The sequence below is a fragment of the Malaclemys terrapin genome, chromosome 9, assembly GCF_027887155.1.
Source record: "Malaclemys terrapin pileata isolate rMalTer1 chromosome 9, rMalTer1.hap1, whole genome shotgun sequence".
In the NCBI taxonomy this organism is placed as follows: Eukaryota; Metazoa; Chordata; order Testudines; family Emydidae; genus Malaclemys; species Malaclemys terrapin.
In genome coordinates, this window is record NC_071513.1 from 101683395 (window position 1) to 101709120 (window position 25726).

The following is a 25726-nucleotide window of genomic DNA, read 5'->3' on the forward strand; positions in this document are numbered from 1 at the left end:
AAAAAAAAAAGACCCAAAAAACAAAAAACATTCCCCGATAAACAGTTCTGCCAGAGGACTCCTTTTGCAACATCAGGCTGTACCTTAAAAAGGAAATTGGGCTCATACAGTTCATACATTGAAAACGTCCATTGAAAAGAAAGGCACCGTGCGAACCACATTTTACATATATACAGACTGAAAACAAAACCAAAAAAATTACACTTTATTATTATTTTAAAATTCCTTCTGCAGCTTTGTTGGTTTAATACACTTTTTTTGTAAATTGTAAACCTTCACTTGCAAAAAAATACAAATACACTGATGCATTTAGACAAAATATTTTCTTACTTATACAGATGCAATACTTTAAAATATCTTGTTAAGTGCTCTATCACACTAAAGAGTCTCAAATCAGCGTCTGCCAGCAGACGCTAAATCAAGCCTTTAATGCATTTTATATATTTTTAATATATCTTTAAGGTCTATATATATTTATTTTATATATATATATTTATATTTATATATATATTTACAACTCTGCCATAGATTCCTTCACCTTTGGTTAAAAAAGTTAAAGCCCTCTCTTCAATAGTACACAATTCTTTTCTTCTCTTTAAAAGAACACACATTTTGCATACAAAGAGAAAGCAAAAAAACCCCAACAACACAAAAAAATAAACAAAAAACCAACTGTTCCCGTAAATCAACATTACATTCCTCATCTTCAGACTGTGAAGGTTAAACACTCCACTGCACAGACATTTTTTATACACATTTAAATCTGAATAAGTTTTTTTTTTATAGTTTCACATAACTGGGAAAAATAAAAATAAAACCCGTGTAATTTTAAATATTTTTTCCCACCTATCTGCACTATGGGCTTAGAGGCACTCCATCGTGTGATGAAAGTTTTAAAGTGTTACAAGTGTTACAAGTATCCTTTGGATATCTTTCCCCCTCTCCCTCAAACACCTCTTCCTCTCTCTCCCTGCAGAGAAATCCACCTGGCTTTCAGCACGCCTTGGGCAGTTCTGGTGGCAGCTCTGTTGTCGAGACGCGGTATTGCACCTTGGTGTTGGTGATGGCACCGTGTTTCTGCCGGAGGTGGAGTCGCAGCTGGCTTTTGTGGCGGAAATGCAGGTTACACTTCTCACACTAAAACCGAAAGGATGGGGGAGGCGCTATTAGCTCGGAGGTTTACAGAGCCATACGTAATCTAGCCACATACATGCCCCCCCAATCCCCGCCCCAGTCGCCTCCCAATCATTCATTAATGTGGCCTCACAACATGGCATGGGAGCGTATTTTACAGATGAGCAACTGAGGCACAGAGAGGCTAAGTGACTTGCCCAAAGCCACGCAAGGCATCTGTGGCAGAGCCAGGATCTGAACCCAGGGCCAGCGCCTGAACCGCCAGCCCACTTCCGCCTCAATTTTAAAATATCATCGTTGCCAAGACGCTAAAGAAAAGACTGACACCATCTCCCAGCTGGTCACTTCAAACACAGTGAGTACGATTAATATGAAGCACTTGGCAGGTCTGCAGTGCCTCTGTCTGGGAACTCTAAATCTTGTCCTAATTAAGGATTGCTCCGGACTCACAGCACCCTGGACACCCCCTTTCTTCAGAGTGGGAAAACAGCATCAGAGAGGTTAAGTGACCTGCCTGAGGCCACGCAGCAAGTCAGTGCCAAAGCTAGAAGTAGAGCCCAGGGGTCCTGGCTGGATTGCTTTAGCCTCTAAACCACAGTTCTGCCTCGTGTAAAAGTCAAAGTGGCTTTTTTCTGTCCCCTTCCATACTAACTATTCCCACCTGCTGAGATTGCGCAGGAGATCTTATATAGCAATCTCCCTATGGGCCAGATGGGGGCTCCCAAGACGATGCATGGGAAGGGGGTGCTACGTGGTATGGGGCCACTCCAAGCCCCAGTCCCTCTGACTACTAGCATCTACTCATGGTTAGCTCCAGCTATTTGGATTTGAGGTTAAGCCCCCATGTTATGGACCTCGGGGTTCAAAAAGCATCCTGGGCCAAGCTCACCGCTGGGGTAATGCTGTGCAGTTGGTGGCAGCTTCACTGGTTAGGGTAATAGCCCTCACTCAATAGAATTATGCCAGGGAGGAGTTGAGCCTGGAGAGGACGTCTTGACAAACCTCTCATCTCTAGCGTCTATGATCCTCCGTACAGTAGAGGAGCAATGTCCTTTGTCCTCTACTGTAACATGAGCCGCGGCCCTTCGAAGGAACGGGACCGTCTTCGGTTGGGGAAGGGGAGGAAGAGAAAAGGGGTCAGGGCTGTGTTCCAAATACAGCTCAGTCCTGGTAAGGATGCACCACAGCGAAGACTGAACGGGTGGTCAGGACTGAGCCATGCCAGGGCGATGCCAGCGGTCAGTGCCAGACAACTTCTCCCCACCATGGTATGTGGCCCTTATGGCTGCTAGGGAGTTCTGGCTCTTGGTCACTAGCACTGATAACATGGGGAGGTCACTTACATGGTACGGTTTCTCTCCGGTGTGGATTCGAAGGTGACTTTTGAGCGTCTGCAGGTGCCGGAAGCGCGTGCCACAGATTTCACAGGGGTAGGGTTTTTCACCAGTGTGGATTAGCACATGAGCTCGGAGATGGGCAACCTGTCGCAGAGGAGACAGTGTCAGAAAACGGGTCCCATAGGCATGCTTGTCACACGCACTTCCCATTCAGACCAAGCTTCCCAAGCCAGTCCTATCAATCCTCATGCTTCAGGGCATTAGCTAGACAACAGCTGGGGTCAGGAAGAAATCCTCCTCCCATCCACTGGCCAAGAGAGGAGACACTGGATTGGACTGACCATTCGGTACGGCAGCTCTGATATTAAAGGCAGACTCTAAACCTAATGGATTCTTCTAATAAACCAGCTTCATCAAAAGGAGTTTGAAAAGCTGCCATCTCTATGGACAGAGACTGTAACCACGAGCCCAGTCCTTATGACTCAAGTGACCATCCGAAGGGCCATCTTCCTAGAGTATGGAATCCTAGATCAGACTCCATGGGCATAAGCTAATGAATGTTTGCAGCAAAACCCCTTGAGATCCCAAACGGCTGACAGCACACGGAGATCTGTTTAATTGAAAAACAATGGACTAGCTTCATTGACCTGCCAAGGGTAAAGTTCAAGAGGCCTGTATTTGCTCCTCAATAGGCCCTAAGCAAGGAACAGTGCCCCCTTCAGGGCATTTCCCATGTCACAGACACACAGCAGAGCCCCAGGCCCAGAGCCCATGCTCTGGGCAGGAAGACGCCTCCCACTCTCCAGGGGAATTGTAGCGTATGAAGCGGGATCCCCACCTGGACAAATCTGGCCCCACAGGTCTCACACTTGTAGGGCTTCTCTCCGGAGTGGATGCGCGTGTGGGTCTTCAGGTTGGCCGGCCGGTTGAACTGCGCTCCGCAGATAGTGCAACGATATGGCTTCTCGCCTGTCACCCCGCCAGAAACAGAGAGACGCCAGGTTAGCGCACAGTGTCCCGAGCTCCCCAAAGCTTCCACTACAGTCACTAAATTGCTATATAGTCCACAAGAGAATGGAAAAGACATGGGCCTCCTAGAAACACCCTGTAAGCGCTGTCCCTGCAAAGCCCAGGTAGACTCCCTGCTGTGTTCCAATCCCTTTGTTCGGCTTCGCTCCCCCTAGCTGGGAATCACCCAGTGTCTTTGTGATGGGAGTCCCCAGTGGGGATACAGCCATCATAGTCCGGTCCTATGCCAACCTCCCCACGGCATGGCATGCTCCAGCTATCCTCAGCTGGCAGGCAGTCCCTTGGGGGACCAGTGCATGTTAGAGCAGCCCTCAGGCTGCTCCAACCTGCATGCAGAGCCGGTTTAAGAGTCAGGGAACCTATTGCCTACAACATTTGGGAGCAGCAGAGAATCTGCTCACTGGCTGTGTGGCACACCCACTGCACACTGGTATTTTTGGCAGGCAACCCTAGCCAGATGTGACCCTCTCCTCCTTCTCCCAGAAAGTTATTCGAAGAACTACTGTCCGGCTCAGATTGTGAAGCACAGCCCTAGAAATCAGGGCTACCAGGCAAGTCTGTCTGCTTTGCCAGACGGGGATTAACAATTCAGCCCCTCCTAGTCCAGCGACAAGCTGTATCATCCAACTTTATACTGTAGCTGGGTGAGCAAAGCAAAGCAGATGAGATCTGCCTGGCTCTGTTGGTCTCTGAATGGTTTCAAATACATTTGGTCCAATTGTTGGTTGTTCCTTTGGCAAAGTGAGCAAGGCTGAGAGAGATCGAGGATGATTCATAGCTATGGAGCCAGTAGTAACTGTGCTCCAAACCATTCAGCCTCAATTATTCCCACCTGCCATCTACACAAAGGGAATCGTCATGGGATCTCTGCCCTCCGTGGCATCCTTAGGATGGATACAGATGGCCTGAAAGGTTCATGGGAGGTTTATTTTTTCCCCCTCCTGCCTTTGTTTTTAAACGAAGAATAGTCTGAACATCAAATCTGCTTTCCCCTGATTTTGCTGGAGGACGTGTTGAGAATCTCCGGGGACGTATATTGTGAGCTCTTGCACCTTACGGCTCCGATCCTGCACGTGTAACTTTATGTGCCGTAAAGTCAGGCCATGTGCAATTCAGCCCAACTGAAGGGGAGAGAGAGGCTGGGTCTTTAACCCAAACTTCCTTTCCCCGAAGTGTTAGTTGGGCATTGATGTTCTGAGCGTTTACAGAACCAACCCAACCCCCCCGATCCCTTCCTGTCTCATCTTTCACTGGGCTGGCTTAGACCATTTCATCCGTTCGCCAGTCACCAGGGATTTTGCCAGATTAGCTGGCACCCGACTTTCTAATGGAAAAAAACCAACCAGACTATTTATTTTTGGTAAGAGAACCTCTCTCAACCTCTTGATCCAACATAAAAAAAAAGCCCACAGGGCCCATCCCCCGCCCCAAACACTCTGAACGGGACAGCCAATACAGCTCACATGTGGAGAGGGACCCAAATGCTAGGCAACACCTCATAGTCAAGGATCCCAAAGTACTTTGCAGATATTAAGCTTCACAGCCCCCCAGGGAGGAAAACAAGTATTTCCCCATGGATCGCTGAAGCACAAAGGGGTTAAGCCATTTCCAAAGAAGCAGAACCCAGGAGTTCGGGCTCCCAGGACGCGGCTAGGACCCTCCCTTATCAGGCGCTGGGGTGCTCTGCCCTTCCCCGCAGACCCAGTCACAATGACCCAAGTGCAGGGTAGGGATTAGGCCTGCGCGCAAGGCAGAACGGAGCTGTGCCCTGGCACTCGTGTGCCTTTCAGGACCTGCTTCGACGCATTGCCACGGGCTGGCGCCGGGAGCTGTACCTGTGTGAACGGTTTTGTGGCTGGCTAGGTTTCCCTTGTAGCGGAAGGAGGCCTGGCAACGGTCACACTTGTAGGGCTTATCACTGTGCGCCTGCAGGGAGTGTCTCTTGAGGGAAGCCTCTTCAGAGAACCTACAGTCACACTCATTGCAGAAGAAGGCTCCGTTTTCTGTCGGGGACAGAGAGAGAGGGAGAGAGAGGCGGGGAGAATGCATGAGATCAGTAAGCACAGCAGCACACGGGTCATCGCCTGCATGGACCGGGGCTTTTGACAGGGCCAAGGAGCCGATGGGGAGGCGAAGTCAATGTGTCCAAGCTAAAGTCTGTTTCACGAGGGTTCGATGGAGTTGGGGGAAGCAGCCCGGGAGAATGAAATCAGTAGCACTTCCACAGCGTCCGTTACCCTCTCTGTCATACATACACAGCAAAAATCACCCATGGGCCTAGCCAATAAACAAACCAATCCGAGGGAGTGTCTTAGCAAACAGGAAGCAGAAGGTGGGAAGCCGCCTCATGATCGTGGTTTCACTGTATATGAATTCAGAGTTCTACTCACTGAGGGAACTTGGGTTTTGAGCAGCTTCCATTTTCCCCCCATTGAGTTGGAGGATGGGGACAAACAGATTTTTACAAAACAGGGTTCTGTAAGCCTCTTAAGAATGGCCATATTGGGTCAGACCAAAGGTCCATCTAGTCCAGTCTACTGCCAGTGGCCAGGTGCCCCAGAGGAAATGAACAGAACAGGGAATCATCAAGTGATCCATCCCCTGTCGCCCATTCCCAGCTTCTGGCAAACAGAGGCTAAGGACACCATCCCTGTCCATCCTGGCTAATAGCCATTGATAGATGTATCCTCCATGAACTTATCTAGTTCCTTTTACAGTCTAGCCCTCTTTATCCACAATTGCTCCTCTAGACTGGAGACAGCTCCGAGAACTGATGAGTGAGGCAGATAACATGGCCATGGCCAAGTGTGGGATCATTTCTTTCTGCCTAACTCAGTCCCCCCCCTGGCAATTTTGAGTGGCTGTGGCATTCTTCACTTCCTGTCTTAAGCTGTTGGGAGACTCTAATTACTCTCAACTAGCCCAAGCTGCCTTGTTAAAAGCAGAAACCAATTCCCATGCACGCTTCATTCAGCTAGTTAGAGGGTTTGGAAAGCACTTTGAGATCCGCTTGGAAAAGAGATGGCCTGAACCATTGAAGTTCAGGTTCAGGGTTTGGGTTTAGCCCATTGTAGAGACCGACACCGGCCTGCTAGTCCGGCCGCAGGCTCAAACATGCCCAGAGTTCTGGGGGTGCTGCGGCCGGGCCCCTCTCTCATGTGGTGGAATGGCATTGTGGGAGCATCAGCCCACAGATTCCATGGCGCCCCCCTCTGCCGGCCTGGAAGGGCAAGTGCGGGAGGACGGAGTCTGGACATACCACAACTGGAGTCGGAGTATTCGGAGTGGGTTTCGCCCATTTCCTCTCCGAAGGTCGAGCCAGGGGTGTGAAGGCACATCTCAGAATGCTGGGGGGACTGGGAGCCGCAGGTGCTGCATTTTGAGGAATGCAGGTACAGAGGGGACTGCCCCTCGCTGCTCCGAGGGGACCCATCCAGAGATCTGTGGAAGAAGAGCAACACCTGTTGGAAGGCTTTAGTGACACCAGACCACAGCGCCTCCGTCAGCCCAGGCATAAAGAATACACACGCATTGCTAAGCGGACCCTTAAAGAAGCCCTAGTCAGGATCAGGGCCCCATGGGGCATTCAGCAATCACACTTCATTCTTTTATAGTGCCCATCCCACAAGGACCTCAACGCACTTTATAAACATCCCACTTGGGTACGTAACAGAAGAGTAAACCGAGGCACAAGGTTTAAGTGAATTGGCCATAGCCACAGAGTGAACCAGGACACCTAGTCCCTAATGTAACCATCAGCCTACGCTGGGTGTGGTTACACATTTGGGAAATGTACATTACTGGCTAGAGCCTCAATTAGTATCAGCTGGCGAGGCTCCACTGAACGCTCTGATTTATATCTGCCAAGGAACTGAGGCAGGAGGCTAGTTCACCAATGCTGGGCATCTACCCAAAACATGAATAAAACCTAGAAGCGCTGCAAGGAGTCCTGTCTCCTCCACGGGGATCTGCCTTACCTGTTCACAATGTTGTTGAGCCTGCTTGCTTGTGGGATTGTCGAGTCTTCCCCATTCAAGCTCAGCTTGGTTGGGGACTGGACGTCTAGATTCTCAGGTTCCATGGACTGCTGGCAAGCCGACGTAGACACGTAGGAGCGAGGGGAGAGGGTCCCCACTTCGTTCTGGTCGGCGCCGTCTTGCTTGGTGCTCTGGTTGAGGTTGTTGAGGACGATGAATTTGTACTTCTTCCAGTTGCAGGCTTTAGGGTCGGTAGGGCTCTTGGTACCCAGAGATCCAGAGCTTTGAGCGATGCGGGCGTTCTTGCTGCTGCTGGACTCAGTTGGCGAGTTGGGTTGGCAGTCTGATTTCTGGGGGCTCTGGGGGCTGATGAGACCCTTTCGGTTCATTGGTGTATTGGTTGGTTCGAAGTGTTGGCTTATCTCGTCTTCCGAAGAGGTCCGCTCTTCTTCTTTGGCCACTTTGTCACAGGCGAAGTAGGGATTGTTTCGGACCGAAGGTGTGACGGGCTTAGGACCAGCGGCTATGCTGTAGTGCATGTCACTTCTGGCCTCTTCGGCAGCAGCCTCGTTTGGAGAATAGATGGTGGCATGGCACGTGTTGGCTGAAAGATCAGTGACGGCTCTGGTATAGTCTGTAGGGATTGTCCTGGAGCTGTCACATGGCAGCGTTCTCTCCTTTGGAAAAGAGTTGACCCTCGAGACATCCTGCAGGGGCATCCTCGTCTCTCGCAGCTCGTCGTCCAAGAGGAAACCGTTGACTGGAATGGGGTTGTATCCAGTGTAGGAAAGGGGCGATCCGGACAGGCCACTGTACAAACTGGAGGCAAAGGCCCTCCCATCGCAGAGAGGCGTGTTTCGGAGAGGCATGTTGTTCTCGGAGACTTCCCGGCTCCTGTACGCCATCACCTCCGGATGACTCAGCATCCGGCCCGTCAAGAACTCTTCCCTTGGCGTCTTCATTGCGGAGACCATTTCGGCTTCGCTGCATGGAGACAAAAGGAAGGGCGTTACGCTTTATTCCCAGCCTTTGAAACGAGCTGTCAGATGCGTTGGCAATTCCACCCTCTGCCCCACCCCACCAAAATAGGCTCTCCAACTCAGCCACGGGTGTCTCACCTAGACTTGACAAACCTTCGGCAAGTATCGACGACGTGCTCCATCTGCAGGTAGAGTGCGGTGGCCATGACGGCCATGATGTTGCTTTCCCTCAGGTTGAGGCGGGAGGTGTACATGAAGTCCAGCAGGATGCAGAATCCCTCGGGGTTGATGTCTGGGGCCAGAGTGATGATGTTCAGATTGCACTTTAGCTGGTCGGTGAATATGCTGTAGAAGAGGCCGCTGCAAAGGGGAGAAGGGGTGGGAGGGGAGAGTGAACCCAACGTTCCAAGATTTCGGAAGAAGAGAGGGGGGGAGAGAACTTATTACAGGGGTTCTCCATCGGGACATCATGAACTCTCAACCTCCACCCTTCCTACATTGCGACGCTGGAAGATGGATGGGAGGCCGGCCCCAGCGAGGTCCTGTTATGGAAAAGGTTGAGAACTCTAACCTTAGTTAATTTAAAGACCCTCCGTAGATTTAATCCTCTCACTCCTCCCTATGTCTCCTGCCTCCTCTGATCTAGCATTAAATTCTTCCATTGGTCCCCCAAATTACACCACTGGGTGCAAGCGCCTTCTCCTCTGCAGCTCCTGCCATCCGGAGCAGCCTCCCTGCATCTCAACTGCTCACCAACTCTCCACTTAAATGTCTTTTCTCCCTTGCCTACTTCTCTTAATTCCTCCCTCCCGCCCCGCACTGTCTGTTTTTCCTCCCTCGGTGAGTTATTGAGCTCTGAAGCCGCATGGGAAAACACGGTTTGTGTCAAATGCACACTAAATATTGCACTGTCAGAAGACGTTTATGCAAAATACAAATTGTCGATGATTTGTTTATGCATTTTTCCACGCCAATGGCCTCTCATTTCCTCCACATTAGCACCACCTGGTAAGACGAGGCCCAGTGACAATGCCAGTAGAGGTGGCGGGTGTTTTATTTATAGGGTACAATAGCGAATGGATCTCTCAGTCTGTGGGGAAAGCAGCAAGGGCAAGTTCTGGAAAAGAGGAGATGAGGGGGGGGAATAGGATTGGGGTCTTCAAATACTTGAAAGGCTGCCATTAAAAAAAAAAAAAAAGTAGAAAAGTTGCTCTCTCTTGCCAAAAAGGGCAGGGCATGAGGCAACCGGTTCAAACTACAGCACAGCAGAGTTAGATTAAATCTCAGGAAAAACCTCCTAAGGGTAAGAACAGGAGGACAATGGAACAGACGCCCAGGGAGGCTGTGGAATCTTTCACTGTAGGGTTTCAAAAGGAGGCTGGATCGCCATCTGTCTTGAATGGTTTAACCACAACAAATCCTGCATCTTGGCAGGGATTAGACTAGATGACTCTTGCGGTCCCTTCTCACCCTATGGTTCTATCATTTCAAAGGAGCAATAATACTACACTTTTAAAATTCATTGAGATGTAGCCCTTGACCTCTGAGGCGATAACCAAAGCCACCAGAGCCGGGTGACTCTAGAGATGGGTGCACAGAGTCTCTAGATCTAAATACTGCTATCTTCCCCAAGGTCGGAGAGGGTTTTGGTTTGGATGATCCCGTGCAATGCTGCATTGCACAAAACACACTTTTAGCTGCACATCGGTATGCAAACCAGCTAAACCAAAGAGTTGAGCACGACGGACTCCAGTCCCTGCCAAGCATCTGCTCCTCGTGGATGTGAACACAGGGCTCGGAAAGGCAGAGCTGGACCCTGGGAAGTCAGACGTGCTATTTATCTAATGGAACAGCGTGTGCGCACAAAGGAAGGAAAGGGGGCTTGGCGGGGGCAGAAAGCTACTGTGTCATTAGCCCCTCCTCACCTGCAGGCCATGAGGACAGTTTTGTGGGCTCTGAACTGTTCCCGGTTCACGATGATAACGACATCGGTGAGGATATCCCGGCTCCGAAGGCGGTTGAGATTGAGAAGTACGTCACTTGCGTGGCGGGTGAACTGGATGCAGCTGTCTGCCGGAGAGGCCATCTTGACTCTGCCTGAAAAAGAGAGAAGAAAAATAGGACCATGAAGAGGCTCAGAAAGCAACAAAGCAGGGCCAAGAGGCTGCTATTGGTCTACTCCAGCAGGGGCTACCCTGCAAGGCAGTGTTTGCTTAGGGCAGCAACAGACCCTCGGCTAGAGAAGAAATAATAATCTAGGACGCAACCACATTTCAGCTTCCATCTGTACTGGCCATGAGCACCAGATTGTTCTGCTAAATGTTCCAAAAAGGGGGCAAGAACTGGAGGGGATTCAGCGTGAGTCCCATCCTCCTAGCTGATAGGGGAACACAACAGGACCTTCCTGGGGAATAGGTGGGCAAGGTATATCACATCACACCCCTACACACTGTGGCCAAGCCAGCAGGAACTGTCCTTAGCTCAGCTCCATTGGAAGCTGCTCTCTGAAGATCTCAGAGGAAGAGCAGACAAAGCAAAGCAAACCCTGGACGCTACGCTGCGGTAGTTATTAGATTACATACTTTATGGTTTGGTCCCGCAGCTCTGATACGTGCATCATTCCCATGGACGTCAGAGCAGCCAAACTACAGAATCCAGCCATGGAAATTAGAGCGAGTCATAAAGATCCCATACAAAGCTACAGGCGTTCAGCGCTTCTGAAAATCCAGCCCTAGGGGTCTCAAGTTGGGCATCCAAAAATCAGTGGCTACTTCGGAAGATAATTTGCCTAGGGTCACAAATCAGTGGCTGCATCAGGAACAGAAAACCCAAGTCTCCCGATACCCAATTCCCTAGAATCTAGATCACCAAGGATTCTTAATTCCACAACTCTATTCCTCTTCCCTCGCCAGTTCTTCCAAAACACATGTTCTCTTTGATCAAAGTTGGAGGGTCTGCCCCAGCCCTTTCCCAAGAAGCTACCATCCAGCACCTGAAATTCCACACTGGAATTTGAATCTTAAATGCCAAATTCCTCAATGACAGGATTAGTTCCAGCCACGGTTCCTCTGCCGGTGGTGGGATATGAATGTGTAATTTTGTTCAGAGCAGCCACTCTCCTGAATACAGATTCTGGCTGGGCCTAATAAAACATTTCATTCAACACATTTAAAAAGGCATGAAATTAAATTTACATACCCAATGCCTCAATTCACAGCCCAAAAGTTTCTTTCAAACCTACAAAGCAAGCACAAGAAAACAAACACCAGATTAGTTCAGAAATGTAAATGGGCTGTGGTAGGATGCAAGCTTGTTGTTTTGATGTAACATCAGCAGGATGCAAGCTGAAGCTAATAGCACTTCCACTCTCCAATAAAGTTAATTTGTTTCTCCCAGTACAGTATGTTCTTATTGCAACCACAGGCTTTGGGAATCTAATCAGAGACTCTTCCACACCCTCTACCCCAAACCATGGGTGTATGCCAAAGAGCCTTTCATATCTATGAGTCAGGGACTCGAGGGTAGCTGGGGAGGGTACAGGAGGAGTCAAACAAGAATTCATTTACCACTTTTTAGAGATGCCTCTCCCCATCCCCAATATTCCCACTTCTTTCGTCTCATTGCATCACACAGGGCTGCAAGACTCTCTTCCCTCCCCTTTCATTTTCCCCAGAAACTAAAAAGGGGCCAGGAATCATTCTCCTTAGTAGCCACCATTCTTCTGAAGATTTCAAAGCACTTTGGAAATATGAAACACTAGAAATTGCTAAAGATTGGGAAACTGAGGCACTGAAAGGTTAAGTAACTTGATCGAGGTCACACCGCAAGTCAGTGGCAAAGCTAGAACCAGAACTAGTCCCTTCTCTGAATGCCAGAAGATGCTCATTGTCTCCACCTGCTGGCTTTGGGAAGTTAATACAGTTGGGACAGAAGAATTTCTCCTTTCCATTCCATGCTAAGAGAACTTTATTTTTCTTCTTACCTACATGAGGACAAATACTCCCCCTCCCCGCATAGTTGGTTGTTACATTTAAAAGAGGGGGGAAGAGCATCATAACTGTTATTTGGCTTTTCAGATAGAACCATAATCCTTTCCATGCCCACAAAGATGTGTACCCAGAGATTTATGGGGCCTGGGGAGGAAGAGGAATTAGTATGATTTTTAATATGCTAAGACAAATGCATGGCATTAAAATCCATTTCATACACTCAAATGACGTGAGTTTTCAGAGCGCCTCCGAGTCTCCCTATCTTGAAACTCAAAAAAGGTGACTCATTTCCCAAATACTGCAGACTCTGACCTTTTTGCATAGCCCTCTGTGCCAACCACTTTCAATGTTCACACGAAAGCCAAGAGATTTACAGATTGTGCTAGCAACTGGCCTAGCTTCCAAATTCCCACCCAGTGGAATGTGTAAGTGATGTACAACCGGGTCAGAGTCTGAGCTCAGTCATTTCAGTGTAAATGCCAGGCACATCTATGAGCTACTGGAGCTGTCCCGGAGATCAGAACAGGGCCCACTTATAGGCTACGACATGGGTCTGAGAATTACAAAGCTCACCATGAACTCCATCCCGTTCCACGGAATGCAAGCAGTTCCTGCAACGGTAGAATTCTTTTACAGGGATGCGGCAGGGGACAACCTGCCCTGGGCGCTACCTGGTCCTTTGTACCATCCTGCTGCTGCCCTCTAGCACATCCACAGCACACATCCAGTCTCGCTGCCCAGCCCAGCCTTGGTCCACACGGTGCCCCTCTGCAAACCCACTGCTGTCCTGCCACAGAAAGCAGACCAATCTGGGCTCCTGCCAGCCAAGGGGTCTTTTCCAACAAGGGTCCCTCGCATTGCGCTGCGCAGCAAGGTCTGCCTTCAATGTGCTGCTGGGATTGAGAAAGAGGAAGGCGCTCCTCCCCCCTCCCCAGACACACCCTTGACCCACCCCATATTAATCAAGCCAGGTGCAAATGAGTCCCCCCACCCCACACAGTTTGGCCTTTGCACCCACCTGATCATAAGACGGCGCAGTTCAGCAACAATAAAGATAGAGACTGTCAAGATTTGATGGCTGATAGTGGGGAGGTGGGGGACGGGAATTCCGATATGAAAAATCCCCCCCCCCCCCCGCCAATTTCTCACGCTCCAGGGTTCACCCCACCAAAGGCCACTTTTTCTGCACGTGGGAGGGTGGGAGGGAGGGGACCTGCTTCCAAATAATCTCCCCCCCCCCCCGTCACCCTCTAGCCCTGCTCATGTAAGGGGGGGGAACCCAGCAGCAACCCCCCCCGAAGCTTCTCTTTCCCACGGTACCTTGCCGCCAGCTGCCGGCCCCAGCCCCGCCGGTGCGGTGTGAGCGCCGCGTTTAGCCGGGGAGGAAATGCGGCCCCATGGCCGGCGGGCGCCGGGGAAGGGCACCGCGCTGTCATTCCGGGAACGCGCCGGGCTCCGGCTCTCGGCAGCCCCGTTCTAGGAAGCCGGGCGGGAGCCGAGCCCGGGGCATGGCGAGCCCGGGGAGCCCGCCCCCGCTGCGGGCCAGGCTGCAGCCCTTTGCAACGCGACCGGGGGGGCTGGAGCCCAGAGCCCCGCGTGGGAGCGCCCACGGGCCGGCCCCCCCTTTCCAACCCGCCCGGCTCCCCCACGTGGGCAAGGGGGCTGGAGACAGGAGAAGTGCGGGGGGGGGGGCCCGCCGCCTAGGGGTCCGGGCAGCTCCCCCCCCCCCTGCACGTCCTTGGCAGGAGCCGGGTGGATCCCATCCAGCTGCAAACAAATCCACCCAACACCGGGGAATGCAGCGGTCCCTCGCCCCCCCCTGGCAGCGGCTCGCCCCATCTCCCCCACGCCGGGAGACGCTCTGCCAGCCAGGGCGGGCGGATCCCGCGGGGCCCCTTTGCCCGCTAGGCGGCGCTCCGCCACCAGGCCGTGAAGAGCCCCCCCCGACTGGATACATACGGTCAGCAGGAGAGACAGCTGCAGGGGTCCCTGCCACGGGGCTTGGTTTATTTTCTGGGGGCAAGTGACCCACAGCAGGAACCTCAGGGTGTGTCATCCCCTTCGCCCCTGCCCGGGAAGCAGAGCCCAGCGGGCACCGCCGGGGTCCCCAGTCTAGAGGGAAAGTCACCTGTGATCAGAGGCTGCTCCGGTCACAGGGACCTCCTTGCAAGCTCCCTGGCTCGGAGAAGCGTTCATTGGTTACAGAATGGCATGAGACCAGGGGGTTGTAAGAGGCCGTCAGAGCAGGATTTTATTCATTTAGTAGCCTCCTGGGGCCAGGCCAACAACTGGTTTGATTAATATGAAAACTAGAGAGAGAGAGAAAAAAAGCTCAAAGACTTAAATACTGTGTCAGCGTAAATCAAAGCAGCTTTAGCCACTCTGCCCCATCCCTTGTTCCCTCTGGCGACTCGGTCCCTAGCAGCGTATTCAGCATTCTGCACCGTCAGGCTGGTCTAATTTCCTGCCAGCAAACAAATGTTTCTAGGAAATGCAATATATTACAAGGATGGCTTTATGATCAGCATTTGTAACCAGGAAAACTGCACCTGTCCTCTGGCTCTGCAAGGTGCTACAGCGAATTTTAATGTCTTCCTTTGAAGAAGATTTTAAACGGGTTGCACTTTTGAATGCTTGGAAATGGCCCAGTTTCTAGTCTGCACATTACTTTGCTCTTCATTTAAAAATAAAGGGGGGGGGGGGAAATACCATTTCAAAATCCTATTGATCTTGCCAAAATCTTGCTTAGCATTAAAGATGTAAAGCCAATAAGCGTCCTTGGAAAGCGCTGAGTCAACCTTTTCTCAGGGCTTCCCAATAAATAAGAAAGTCCACACATTAATTTTTAAAATGAATACAGAAATGTTATTTCCATGGAAGTCAATGGAGTGACGCCAGGGGAAGTGTGGCCCATTATCTCAAATATCAGGTACTGTTTAAAGTAGCTTAAAAGAATACATCATCCTAACTGCAAGTTTGGACTGTGGAGACACACTCAGGTATACTCCAGCTCAGACTCGGCAAATAAATTTAGCCCACATAGCTGCTCCCAGTGGCCATTAGCACACACTACATTTTTTAAAATAGCACAGCATGGTGGATTTGGGAATTAGCCATGTAAGTTATCCTACAGAATGGCCAGTCCTGTGACTCAGGGAGAAAGGTCTCTCCTCTACAAACAGTTCTACAGTGCATTAGTCAATAGCCTCCCTCTGTGGTAAGTAAAATTCAGGTCTTCATTGTGTCTGACTGATAATAAATGTAATTGGAGGTGAAAAGACTAGCCTATAACACAGGGATGAGGGAGAAAGCCAACCACTATTTCCCTCCCCCCTTACAAATAAAATTTCCACATGGAAGTTACTGTTTTTTCTGTAATTCTACTAATCACAAGAATTGTTTAAAAATAAATCTAATACAAAAATATGGGAGTTCTTCATAGGGGAGATTCTTGTTTACAGACTCTGTACTTCACTATAAGTCTGAATGAAAGGTTAAAAGGAGGGACTCAGTCAAGTCAAATTTCCCCCAAAATGAGTTTTTAAACAAACTTTTCCAAAAATGTAGGACCCACTATTTTTTAAAGTGCCAACTAAAATTGTAAACACCGCCCCAGGCAGCGTTTGCATCCAAAATATTGCAGCACTAGAAACTGCAACTGACTTTACCTTGATTTTTTTTTTGTTCAAGAGGAGAAATATTAACTTGGCTATTTAAATTACTTTAACCTTGCTCATCTAAAGTCCTTGTAGCACATTAAGAAAATGTTGCTTGAAATAGGATTTAAAGAAACAACAACTTGGCATTATCATAATTAAGTTTTGCCACCTGCATTTACATTGGTGTTTGTCAATGTGTTATCCAATATAGTATATTTCTTAAGACTTCCTTATAAACAAATAGGTTGCTGCCATGTGGGGAGACTGAAACCTTTTTTAAATGAATGCATAATTCTGCAATACAAGACAACCTGTATTAGACAATGACTCAGGAACAGCAGATGAACACCACAAGTAGGAAATATTTTAACATGTGATTTCATGAAAACATTCAGACAGAGCTCCACATGTAAGTATCAATAACATTTTAATATGTACTTGGTTGTTTTCAGTTAGGCTAGTCAATTTCTGTGGCACTAGACTTCTGTATTCTTCATTGCTGACTTTTAGCTAGCTAGCAATTTTTTTTTTTTGAAGTACTGTATTCAACATGTTTTTGATTTCCCAAGCTTGAAAGGTTAGCTGCAACCAGTCACCAAAAGGAATTTTAAAAACAAACCACTAGATGGTACCCTTTAGCTTTGTTGTAGAGATCTACTATTTCCCTTGGAAAATAAAACCCCACAGCTAAGGCTGGAAAACATATAATTTTGTCCATGTAATTCTGTTTCTCTTAAAACACGTCTGAGCAACATTATTATTTTTTACAAGCTTTTTCATCCTGGCTTTTCACAACTTAAATGTTTCTGCTAGGCTTATTTTAGACTCAGACTGAAGTCTTAAGTCCTCACTATCCAGCATTTAGACTAGCTGGGAACACTAGCAATTAAAAAAAGAGTAATACATGCTTTTGACTTGTTTTTTGAGAATCAACTCTCATTCAGAGTTCCTTCTCTTTAGGATAATAAATAACCAATGAAATGCCATTTCTTCTCTGATTATTGACTCAGACAGTCAAAACAGAGGGTGGGAGGTGGGGGAAAATGGATTTGAAACAGATCCCAAGAGATCTTTGATCTATTTTGCCCCTCAACATTGAGGATTTCCCTAGAAATGGAGTCTATTCTTCTTGGAACAATGAAAATCCATTCTTCTGGAAGATCCTTACACAGCCTTTGAATATTTTAAATCACTGATTACTTGACAAAGACTGAAAAATTGAGGGCTTTTTTAAAAATGATGGATTGCTGGTTTAAAACACACAGTTGTAATGCAAACTGCAGTTCTTGCCCCATGAGAAAAAGTTTTGCCTTAAAATATTTTTGAAGGGATTTCCTAGCTGTAAAACAAGCCCTTAAGGCCTGCTGGAAGGAAGTCTGTATTTATTCTGAAAGCACTTATCCCATAAGCCTTTAATACAATATGGTGAATAATCATTACATTTAAAAACCTCAGGACAAGAAGCAAGATGGGTCTGATGACAGACTCAAGGCCCAGTCCTGGAGTCAGGAGTCAAGTAAAACATCTTCTGGAGTCAATGAGAATTTTGCACCAGTTAGAGGCTGCAGGGTCCTTTTCTGCTTATCAGTGTAGATCTCCATTCCCAAGCCAGTTTAGTGCTGACCTTGCATCCAGTGAAGTCAATGGCAAAACTCTCATTGATACGGGCTTTTTTTTTTTTTGGTACTTGATTTTTAAATCAAATCAGATTTACCTGGTGTATAAACATAGCCAGATCCTGGGTTGGATGCCTTTAAAAGCCAGATTCAAAGAGGGACGAGAAGCCACAAATTTGAAAAAAAAAACCGTAGGATGTTTTTATTTCCCTACTCTTCCTTCTAGGCTATCAAGGCTATTTCATAATATTTCAAAATATTGTGACAACAAACCAAACCCCAGACACATCCAGAAGGCGATTCCCTTTCAAACAGAGCGAGGTCGCTGCTACTCCACACACCATTACTTAAACCACTAAGTTTTCACAACAAAGTTTCTCCCCCTTTGGGGTGGGGGAGGGGAAGTATTTTGACATCAAGTCACATCTGTCATTTACACAACAAACTAACTGGAACTCTCCAATAAAAAGCAATCACACAGACTGTACAGATCACTTTTTCCTATTCCTCCCTCCCCCCCCCCCCCCCCCAAGCAGAAGCAATTTGCTTGGACACATTCCTATGGAGGAGGCACTCCTGCCATTTAAAAAAAAAAACCCTTAAAGAAATTAACAAGATTAGGTGTGAGGAAAATGAACCCTTGGCTCTGTTGGCACTGGAGTTTGATTGACTTTCTCCCCCTGCTTGTCCTTGTAGAGAAATACAGAGGGGTTTTCACCACCCTGCTCACCTCATGAGTTTTAAAAACTCATCAGCAACCCCTTGACATGATCCCATATGTCAACAGGGATCGGATTTCAACCCTGGCTGGCTGAAGTAGAGATTTCTAAAGAGTCACCCCCCTCCTTTCTCCTCCCCCCCCCATAAAGTTTGATACTTTGCACCTTGCATTAGAGGGGGTTGCGTGCACTTTTGCAAAACTCTGAGATTTCCAATCCCCCCCTTCCTTTTTCAAACAAACCCGCCTGCTTCTCTTTGCTGGTTGCTACCTCCAGGAATAGCGTGTGGAAAGGGGCCAGCTGGGACTGCAGGTTTACGAGCGCCTGTCTCCACGCCAAGCGCGATGTGGTGAGTGTGTGTGTGTACATACACACACACACCCACCCCACTGGCGCTGCAACCAGCAACCCTGCTCCGGAGCCATCCGCGGATTGTGTTTGCATTCCGCAGCAGCCGTGTCCTGGGCGTTTTGAGGACTTCAGCTGCACTCAAGGAGACCATAAACTAATTGGAAATCCATTAAAAGATTACACGGGTTTCCTGGAGGACGCTCGCCCTCTGGGACACGAGCCCTGGGAGGTTTCGCTCCCTTTCCACCTGAGTCCCGAGCCCAGAATTATTTCGTCGACGCTGGTTTGATGGACTTCCTCCCCCCCCCCCCCCGCCCCAAGTTGGTGATCATCCAAATCTTTTACAGAGATAGTAATTCAGTAGCCAGGGTTTTTTTTAAGTTTCCTTAAAGCACTTATGTCTTGGTCAAAAATGCTTTTATTTCTCTGTCAACAACAAAAATCAAACCCAGGATGGATGAATTATTCTATGAAATACAAACGTGTTTCCTAAATAATGACTAAAAAAAAAGCAAAACACGGACGTGGTCAGCTCAGGCAGGTAAGAGTTAGTCGATCCAAGCAACAGTCGCTTCGCACAAGGACTTTGGGATCCCCCTCAAAATCTCCCGCGAGTCTTATCCAGCAATCACGACTTTTTGATCGCTTGGGTTGGCAGGACTAGACAGCCACCGGTTGCAGAATTCACTAGCCCTTTTGCAAAGTCATCTATTTGCATTGGATTGGGGGGGGGGGGGAAGAGAAAAAACAAACACACACACCACCACACACGCAACCAAGTTGTGTTGTCAACGCCTCCCTTAGCACAATCCAGAAATAAAATCGGGAGTGTTTGTGCCCCGCCGTTCTTGCCCTTTGCAGTCACCCTGTCTAGTCTGAATCTTGGTGCATGTGCCTTTGATTATCAGGCCCACGGATGTTGCACCGTGGAGAAAAAAAAAAAAAAAAACCAAAATAAAAGGAAAAAAATACACAACAACAATGCAGCCATTGGGAAACAGCCTTAAATCACGCAGCACCCAAAACACCACAACATGTACTGCCGCCTCCCCCCCACCCCAAGCGATCTCGCTCCCACCGTCCTGTCAACACCTCCCCATCGCCCAGAAGACCCCACATCCAGATGCGGCTGCAGGTGCAGAGCCCCCTGCCCCCCGGAGGAAGGTTCTTCCCCAACCAAGACAGTGGATGCTAACATGTTTCCAATGCAAAAACAACACCACCACAAATCGCCTGTCCACAAACACACACACACACACTTCAAGCCCAACGGGGGTGGTCAACCAACGGCAGGGGGGCGAGGCCGTGGGGCCGCTGCAAAGCGGCCGAGTTTGCTGGGAACATTTGTTGTTGCAAATCTCTGCTCGCTGCCCGCTGTCACTGACTCGGCTCGGGGAGGCTGGTGGTGGCCGGGCGCCAGGCGAGGGAAGCCTCAGCCAAGGAAGGCGAGGGAAGCAGCCGCCCGGGCAGCGAGACTCCGCTCCCTGTCCGGAGGGGCAGGGGAAAGGCAGCCCGAGGGGAGGCAGGAGCAGGACACGCAGCCGGCCCTGAGCAAGCCACCAAATCCTCCTCCTCCTCGCCCCCCTGGCTCGGCGCAGGAGCCCGCCGAGACCCTGCGTGCCGAGCCGAGCCTGTCCCCCTCCGGCCAACAGCCCGGGCTCGCTCCGCTCCCCCACCCGAAATAAAAACCACGCGAGGCCCCTGGCCCGGCTCTGCGCCCCGAACACCTGCCACGCGCGAGCGGGAGGGAGGGCGGGCGGGCACGGGGATGGGGAGAGAGGCGCCCGGGAGCCAAGGGACAGAGGCGCCTGCTGGCAACCTCCAGCCCCGGCAGCATTAAAGGGTAAAAACGCAGCGGCGGCGGCACTAGAAGCGGCAGCGGCGGCAATCACCTGGTCTCCGGGCTTTCCTAGAAACTCCTTGCATCACCACTTCTAAGAACCCCAGTTCTAAGAATCAACACAGCTCGATTCTCGGAATTTGAGCTGCCGACTCTACCACTGCGCCCAGCCCAGGGGAGGCCACCGGCCACCCCGCTACCTCCCCCCTCGCTCCTCCCCAAGCCGCCCTGCCCGCCCCCTGCCGCCCGCCGCCGGGAGCCCCGGGGAGCCTTCCCGGCCGGGCCCCCCACCGGCCGCGGCGCCACGAGCGGGGGCTTGCAGCCGGGGCCGGGGGGCTCCCCCCGCGGCCAGTGGTAGGCGCCGGGCTCCGGAGTCACGTGGCCGCCTGCCTTCTGTGACGTCGGGGCGGCTTCACTGTTGCAGAGTTCGGCCCCTGGAATTCTGAGAACTAATTTGCTATTCGGTGACATAAGAGAGATCCGGGGCTGAGGCCACCCCGTTCTCGGTCGTGAAAGCCCCACAAACACCGCCGGCCTCCTCGCAACACACCAGATTCTCCCCCCACCCCCCCAGCAAAAGGCTTTGCAATGTAGGGACCTAGGAAGGGGGGGGAGGTGTTCATAACGCAGGAGGAGAGGGGGGAAAAACCCGAATAAAAAATGCAGGAGGAGGAGGCAGACAGAGTCTCAGGCAGTCAGGAGGGAGGCGAGGCACAGGATTGTTTAACGTTATTTTTGCATCTGCTTGAGCAAGTTTCGCCTTTAAAAAGATCCCGGGATCCTGCTACCTTGGACTCTTTTTAAAAAATAATGATCCGTCTTTTATATAGAGATAGATTTGTATTCTGTCCGCCTCTTTTTGCCTCTCATGATCGTACAAGGGATTTACTTTTGATGAAAGAAGCTTATTTTTTCCCCCCCATTCCGATCTATTTTTTAATGATGTTTTTGGCATGCCTTTTTCAATGTGAGGAATATCCTTGCTTTTGCAAAGAAATATACTCAAAGGATTCTGTTTTCGTTTGGTCCTTTCCCCCCCCCCCCTTCCCTTTCCAGGACTCTGAAGTGGTGGGTTGATTCTTCGCAGTTGTTGTCATTGTTGCTGATTCTTTCGAAATACATTGTAAACAGTGTGTCAATAGATCGCTGCCTCTGTGTTGTAAATGTCTAGCTACGGTAGTGTGCACTTGTTTTGGTTATTTTTGTTGTTTAAAGTGGCTGTAGACTGTGTCAGGAGGGAACTGTGAAGGCCTGCTTTTGCCATTGGGGGAGACTTCAGCCAGCCGTGAAAACGTAAAGACCTTCCGAATCGATGTTACTGGTGTGTGTGGTGGGTAGTGCGGCGGGGGAGGGGGCAGGGGCAGATTGCAAACGTATTATTATATGGACCCTCTAGTCATATATATAAGCAAATGTATTGCATATTTATTTTCACCGTTAATCCACTCAGGCCTGGTCTGAGTGTGTACATGTCAGCTGATTTCTATTGCAATTGTTTATTTTTTTCCCAAATCATTTTGAGGTAAAAGGAGCCACTATTTCTGGTGGCTGCTTTCCGCAGAACAGAGAGGAAGGGGTGGACGGCCGTATGTGTGTCTGAGTGATGGTATTTCATGTTTATAACAATTCATAGAAATTTGTTCACGAGAATAACCATCACAGGGTCACTGTGCCCTAGCTCCAGCTAATGCAATTGCTTAGAGCAACTTATTAAATTACAAATGAATTCCGCAAAGGCTGCAACCCTAATACAAAGATATTATTGTACATTCTATGCTGCATTTTTTATTTTGCAGCAAAGTTCCTGAACCGAAATGCTCAGATCTGCTTTAAAGTAGAAAAAAGAAGGAGAGCCTAATACTACATGTCTAACATTTAAAATAGCCCAGTAGCAAGTCAGGTCTCATACTAAGACACTTGAGATGATACAGACATGCTTTAAAGACGTCTTCCCTGTAGTTAAAAAGTAATATATAATTCAACGTGAACAAGCATAGCTTTACTTAGATTGTAAGATCTCAGGGACAGGGAAGATGCATTTATCTGCATTTATCTTGTTTATCTGTGTTTGCAAAGAGCAGTGTAAACAAATGGTGCTATATAAACGGACTTAATAACAAATAATATAGTGATGATAATAACTAGGTTTTTGTTCCCCTACTAGATGGAATTTATGAAGAAAATCTCTGTTCTGTTTGTCCCTCTCTGCAGTCTGATCTTTTGTTCTGCATGTATTGATCGGCTAGCTGAATGCAATGTTTGCAGAAAGTTAGGAAGGAGCTAAAAAAAAAAAGTCCTAAGATTGAAGATTTATCATGATCGCTGTTCCAACTGGCATTTTACAGAGTTGAAATCTTGTCATGCATTTATGCTGCCAAATGTAGGGTTGCATCAGAGTTTCCATTATCAGCCCCCTGTTTACAAGGAATTATAAATCAGCTATGAGCATTCCCTTTGGGCTGGGAACTTGGTATATAGGTTCTTAGCCTGGAAGCAAATACTAGATTTTATTAATTTTTCCTGGGTGTCCCGTATTCTCTCCCTCCTCTCCATTTCGCCCTTGCCTTCTTGTGGTTCCCCTTCACCCCCACCCAGTTAGTGTACCTTGGACATGCATTCCTTGTGCACTGAACCCCCCCCCCCATTAAATTTCCATGAAGCTTCTTCCCCATACTCTGAAATGGGAGTTTTGAATACATAGGGGCATAGGAAAGGCTACATCGAATACCCTTCAAATCCCATGGGTGCCACTCCTACATTGGCCAGAGGGGTCACCGCAGAGTAAGTCCGCCCTTGCTGTCTTGTACTGGAGTCCCTTTGCTTTCTTCACAGCACATCTAGCCCCTGCTGGGCCTGGGAGTGAGGTCAGAATTCCAGGCCAGGTTTTTAGCCACATCTTGCAAAACGGCAAGGAAGTTTACTAATGTTGACTATATGATGTCATTCCTGTAGCGCAAAAACTGGCTGCTTTTTAAGATGAAACTGGCCCTTGAAGGGGGAAGTTAACTGGAAAATAGGCAGGGAGTGGAGTGGATATAAAAACATGTAAACAACCAAGTTGTTAACATTGATCTGATATGCACATGCTTTAATTTCTTGCATAATCTGGATTCAGATCTGATGCATGCAACCCTCCGTTCCCCCCATATTTCCTTTTTGGTCCTTACACACATATAAGGACTGTAGGAGCAGTCCTCACTATATCAACCTACATATTTTGTCCATACTCCACATCAATACAATACTAAACATTAGATTTACATGAAGGACCAGGACAGCTCCTTTTGCAGTGTGTCAGATCAGTCAGACCTAGGTTTCAAACCAGTGATGAAGACATGGACACCCATCAGATTGGTACCACTGCTTCTGATACAGGCTATAATTGATTATATTAACCCTAGTATTCTAGTCAAAATTGCAATGGAGGTAATTCTGCCTACTTAAAAACCCTCCTATGGTTGGGAAAAGTTTATTCTTCACTTTCCCCTCCTGCAGAACTGCACAGCAGTTTTGCAGGTGTAGTAGAACTGCTGAGTTACTAGACACCTGAGAGGCATGTCACAAGTGCCTTGGTTGTTTTCCCTTTCTAAACCACTTTGGGATGAAAAGCACCACATACATGTAAATGATTATTAATAATAATACTCACCCCTCTACAATTACAATTCTAAATTTAAGGCCATAGGAGTGGGGTATATTGATCAAGGATGGTAGATGGCCCTTAATACGGAATGAGTCAGTCCTGCTGGGATATAGAATATGTTTTGATATGCAAGTTTTTCATGTTCTCAGGTAGGCAACACATTTAAGAAGGAGGGCTTGATCTTTTGATAAATATATATTTTTAAATAAATCTCAATTTAAAATTATTTTCATTTTTTTTTAAATGACTCCCTTCAGACAATAAATCCTACCTACCTAAATACAGACAGAACCACCAAGTCTTTAAAAAAAAAAGGGTCAGAGACAGAAAAGTGACCCTTAAGAAAGAACACTCCATCTTTGACACCTTTCCTATGGCAGTTACAGTCGGATTGTCAGCTGAGCTGTGGAAATCCAACCTTTTTTATCAGCTTTGTGTCATAACATAACATTATTTAAAGGCAGTTTTGTGCATGTGATTTTATAAAATAAGGATGGATTGCACACTGCATAGAGCAGTGTATTCCCTGATTCAATTGCATTATCTTGTTTTCTAATCTAACCTACTTTTCTGTCCGAGGTTGGTGCTTTGCAGGAGCCTGTCTTCGGTGCAATCTGTGAGCCCTTTTGTGGGTGTCTGATTTCTGTAACATGTTTTGGTTTCCAGTATGAATGTAACATTGAAAGAATATCATGACACTACTCTAGGTGTATGCGATCTTATCTACCTGACATTTAGCTTTTTAACCGTCCATTCCCTTGATTTGCATAAAATCACACAGTCATAATTTTTTGGCATCATCATAACAAACTACTCGAGATTACCAGCTTGCTTTTGCTCGCTGCCTGTCAGCACGAATGCATGTTTCCCCCTTTTCTTTGCATCTGGACTAGGAGCTTTCTGGATCTATTAACGTAGCACTTTCAAAAGGATGAGCACTTCTGCCATCATGTCTGTGACAACAGAAAAGCTCTTTAATAAGTGTCATGGTTTAACTTCAAAACCAAACAGCCCAACACTCCAGGTTCTTGCATCTCATTCTGTTTTAGTTTATTGTTTTAAATATAGATCTCTTTGTTTTTATTTACACGGAAAACCCACAGAACACTCTGTCTGATCCCAGAAGACTTGCCCTGCGACTGCTGTGTTCATTACAAAACAATCCTGCAATTAAAATAAACTCCAAGAGCTAAACAAACTGCCCCTGTTGCTGATCATTTGTTAAGTTCAGCTCCTTCTGCCTAAAACAATTTTTCCCCGCAGCCCTGGTATCAGAGGAGACAGCAGCTGGAGTTGTGAAAGGAAGAGGGGGAAACACCCTAATGTTTGTAAACTACAGGAGGGGGGAGGATATTATTATGTTAAATAGTGTTTTTATTGGAGTATTCATGATCTGGCAGGATCCTTCTTTCTGGGGAAAGGACTGGAAGTGGAAAAACTTGATTTGCATGG

At 48.2% G+C, this 25726-nt stretch overlaps 1 protein-coding gene across 5 annotated transcripts; it reads right to left on the reverse strand.

Moving 5' to 3' along the window:
• Nucleotides 1-907: 907 nt before the first annotated feature.
• BCL6 (BCL6 transcription repressor) lies at nucleotides 908-20728 on the reverse strand. 5 transcript variants are annotated; one of them, XM_054040606.1, is made up of 10 exons: nucleotides 20684-20728; nucleotides 11656-11694; nucleotides 10383-10554; nucleotides 8611-8817; nucleotides 7478-8461; nucleotides 6760-6941; nucleotides 5336-5503; nucleotides 3310-3440; nucleotides 2478-2615; nucleotides 908-1137 (listed from the first exon to the last, which is right to left on the reverse strand). In XM_054040606.1, the coding sequence occupies exons 3-10, from the start codon at nucleotides 10541-10543 to the stop codon at nucleotides 994-996; spliced, it is 2115 nt and encodes a 704-aa protein (XP_053896581.1). In that variant the 5' UTR covers nucleotides 10544-10554; nucleotides 11656-11694; nucleotides 20684-20728; the 3' UTR covers nucleotides 908-993. The 5 variants fall into 5 exon arrangements, with proteins under 5 accessions (XP_053896581.1, XP_053896577.1, XP_053896579.1 ...); XM_054040602.1 differs by having other exon boundaries at nucleotides 8596-8817; XM_054040604.1 differs by lacking the exon at nucleotides 20684-20728 and adding an exon at nucleotides 13767-13947 and having other exon boundaries at nucleotides 8596-8817.
• Between the last annotated feature and the right edge of the window lie 4998 nt (nucleotides 20729-25726).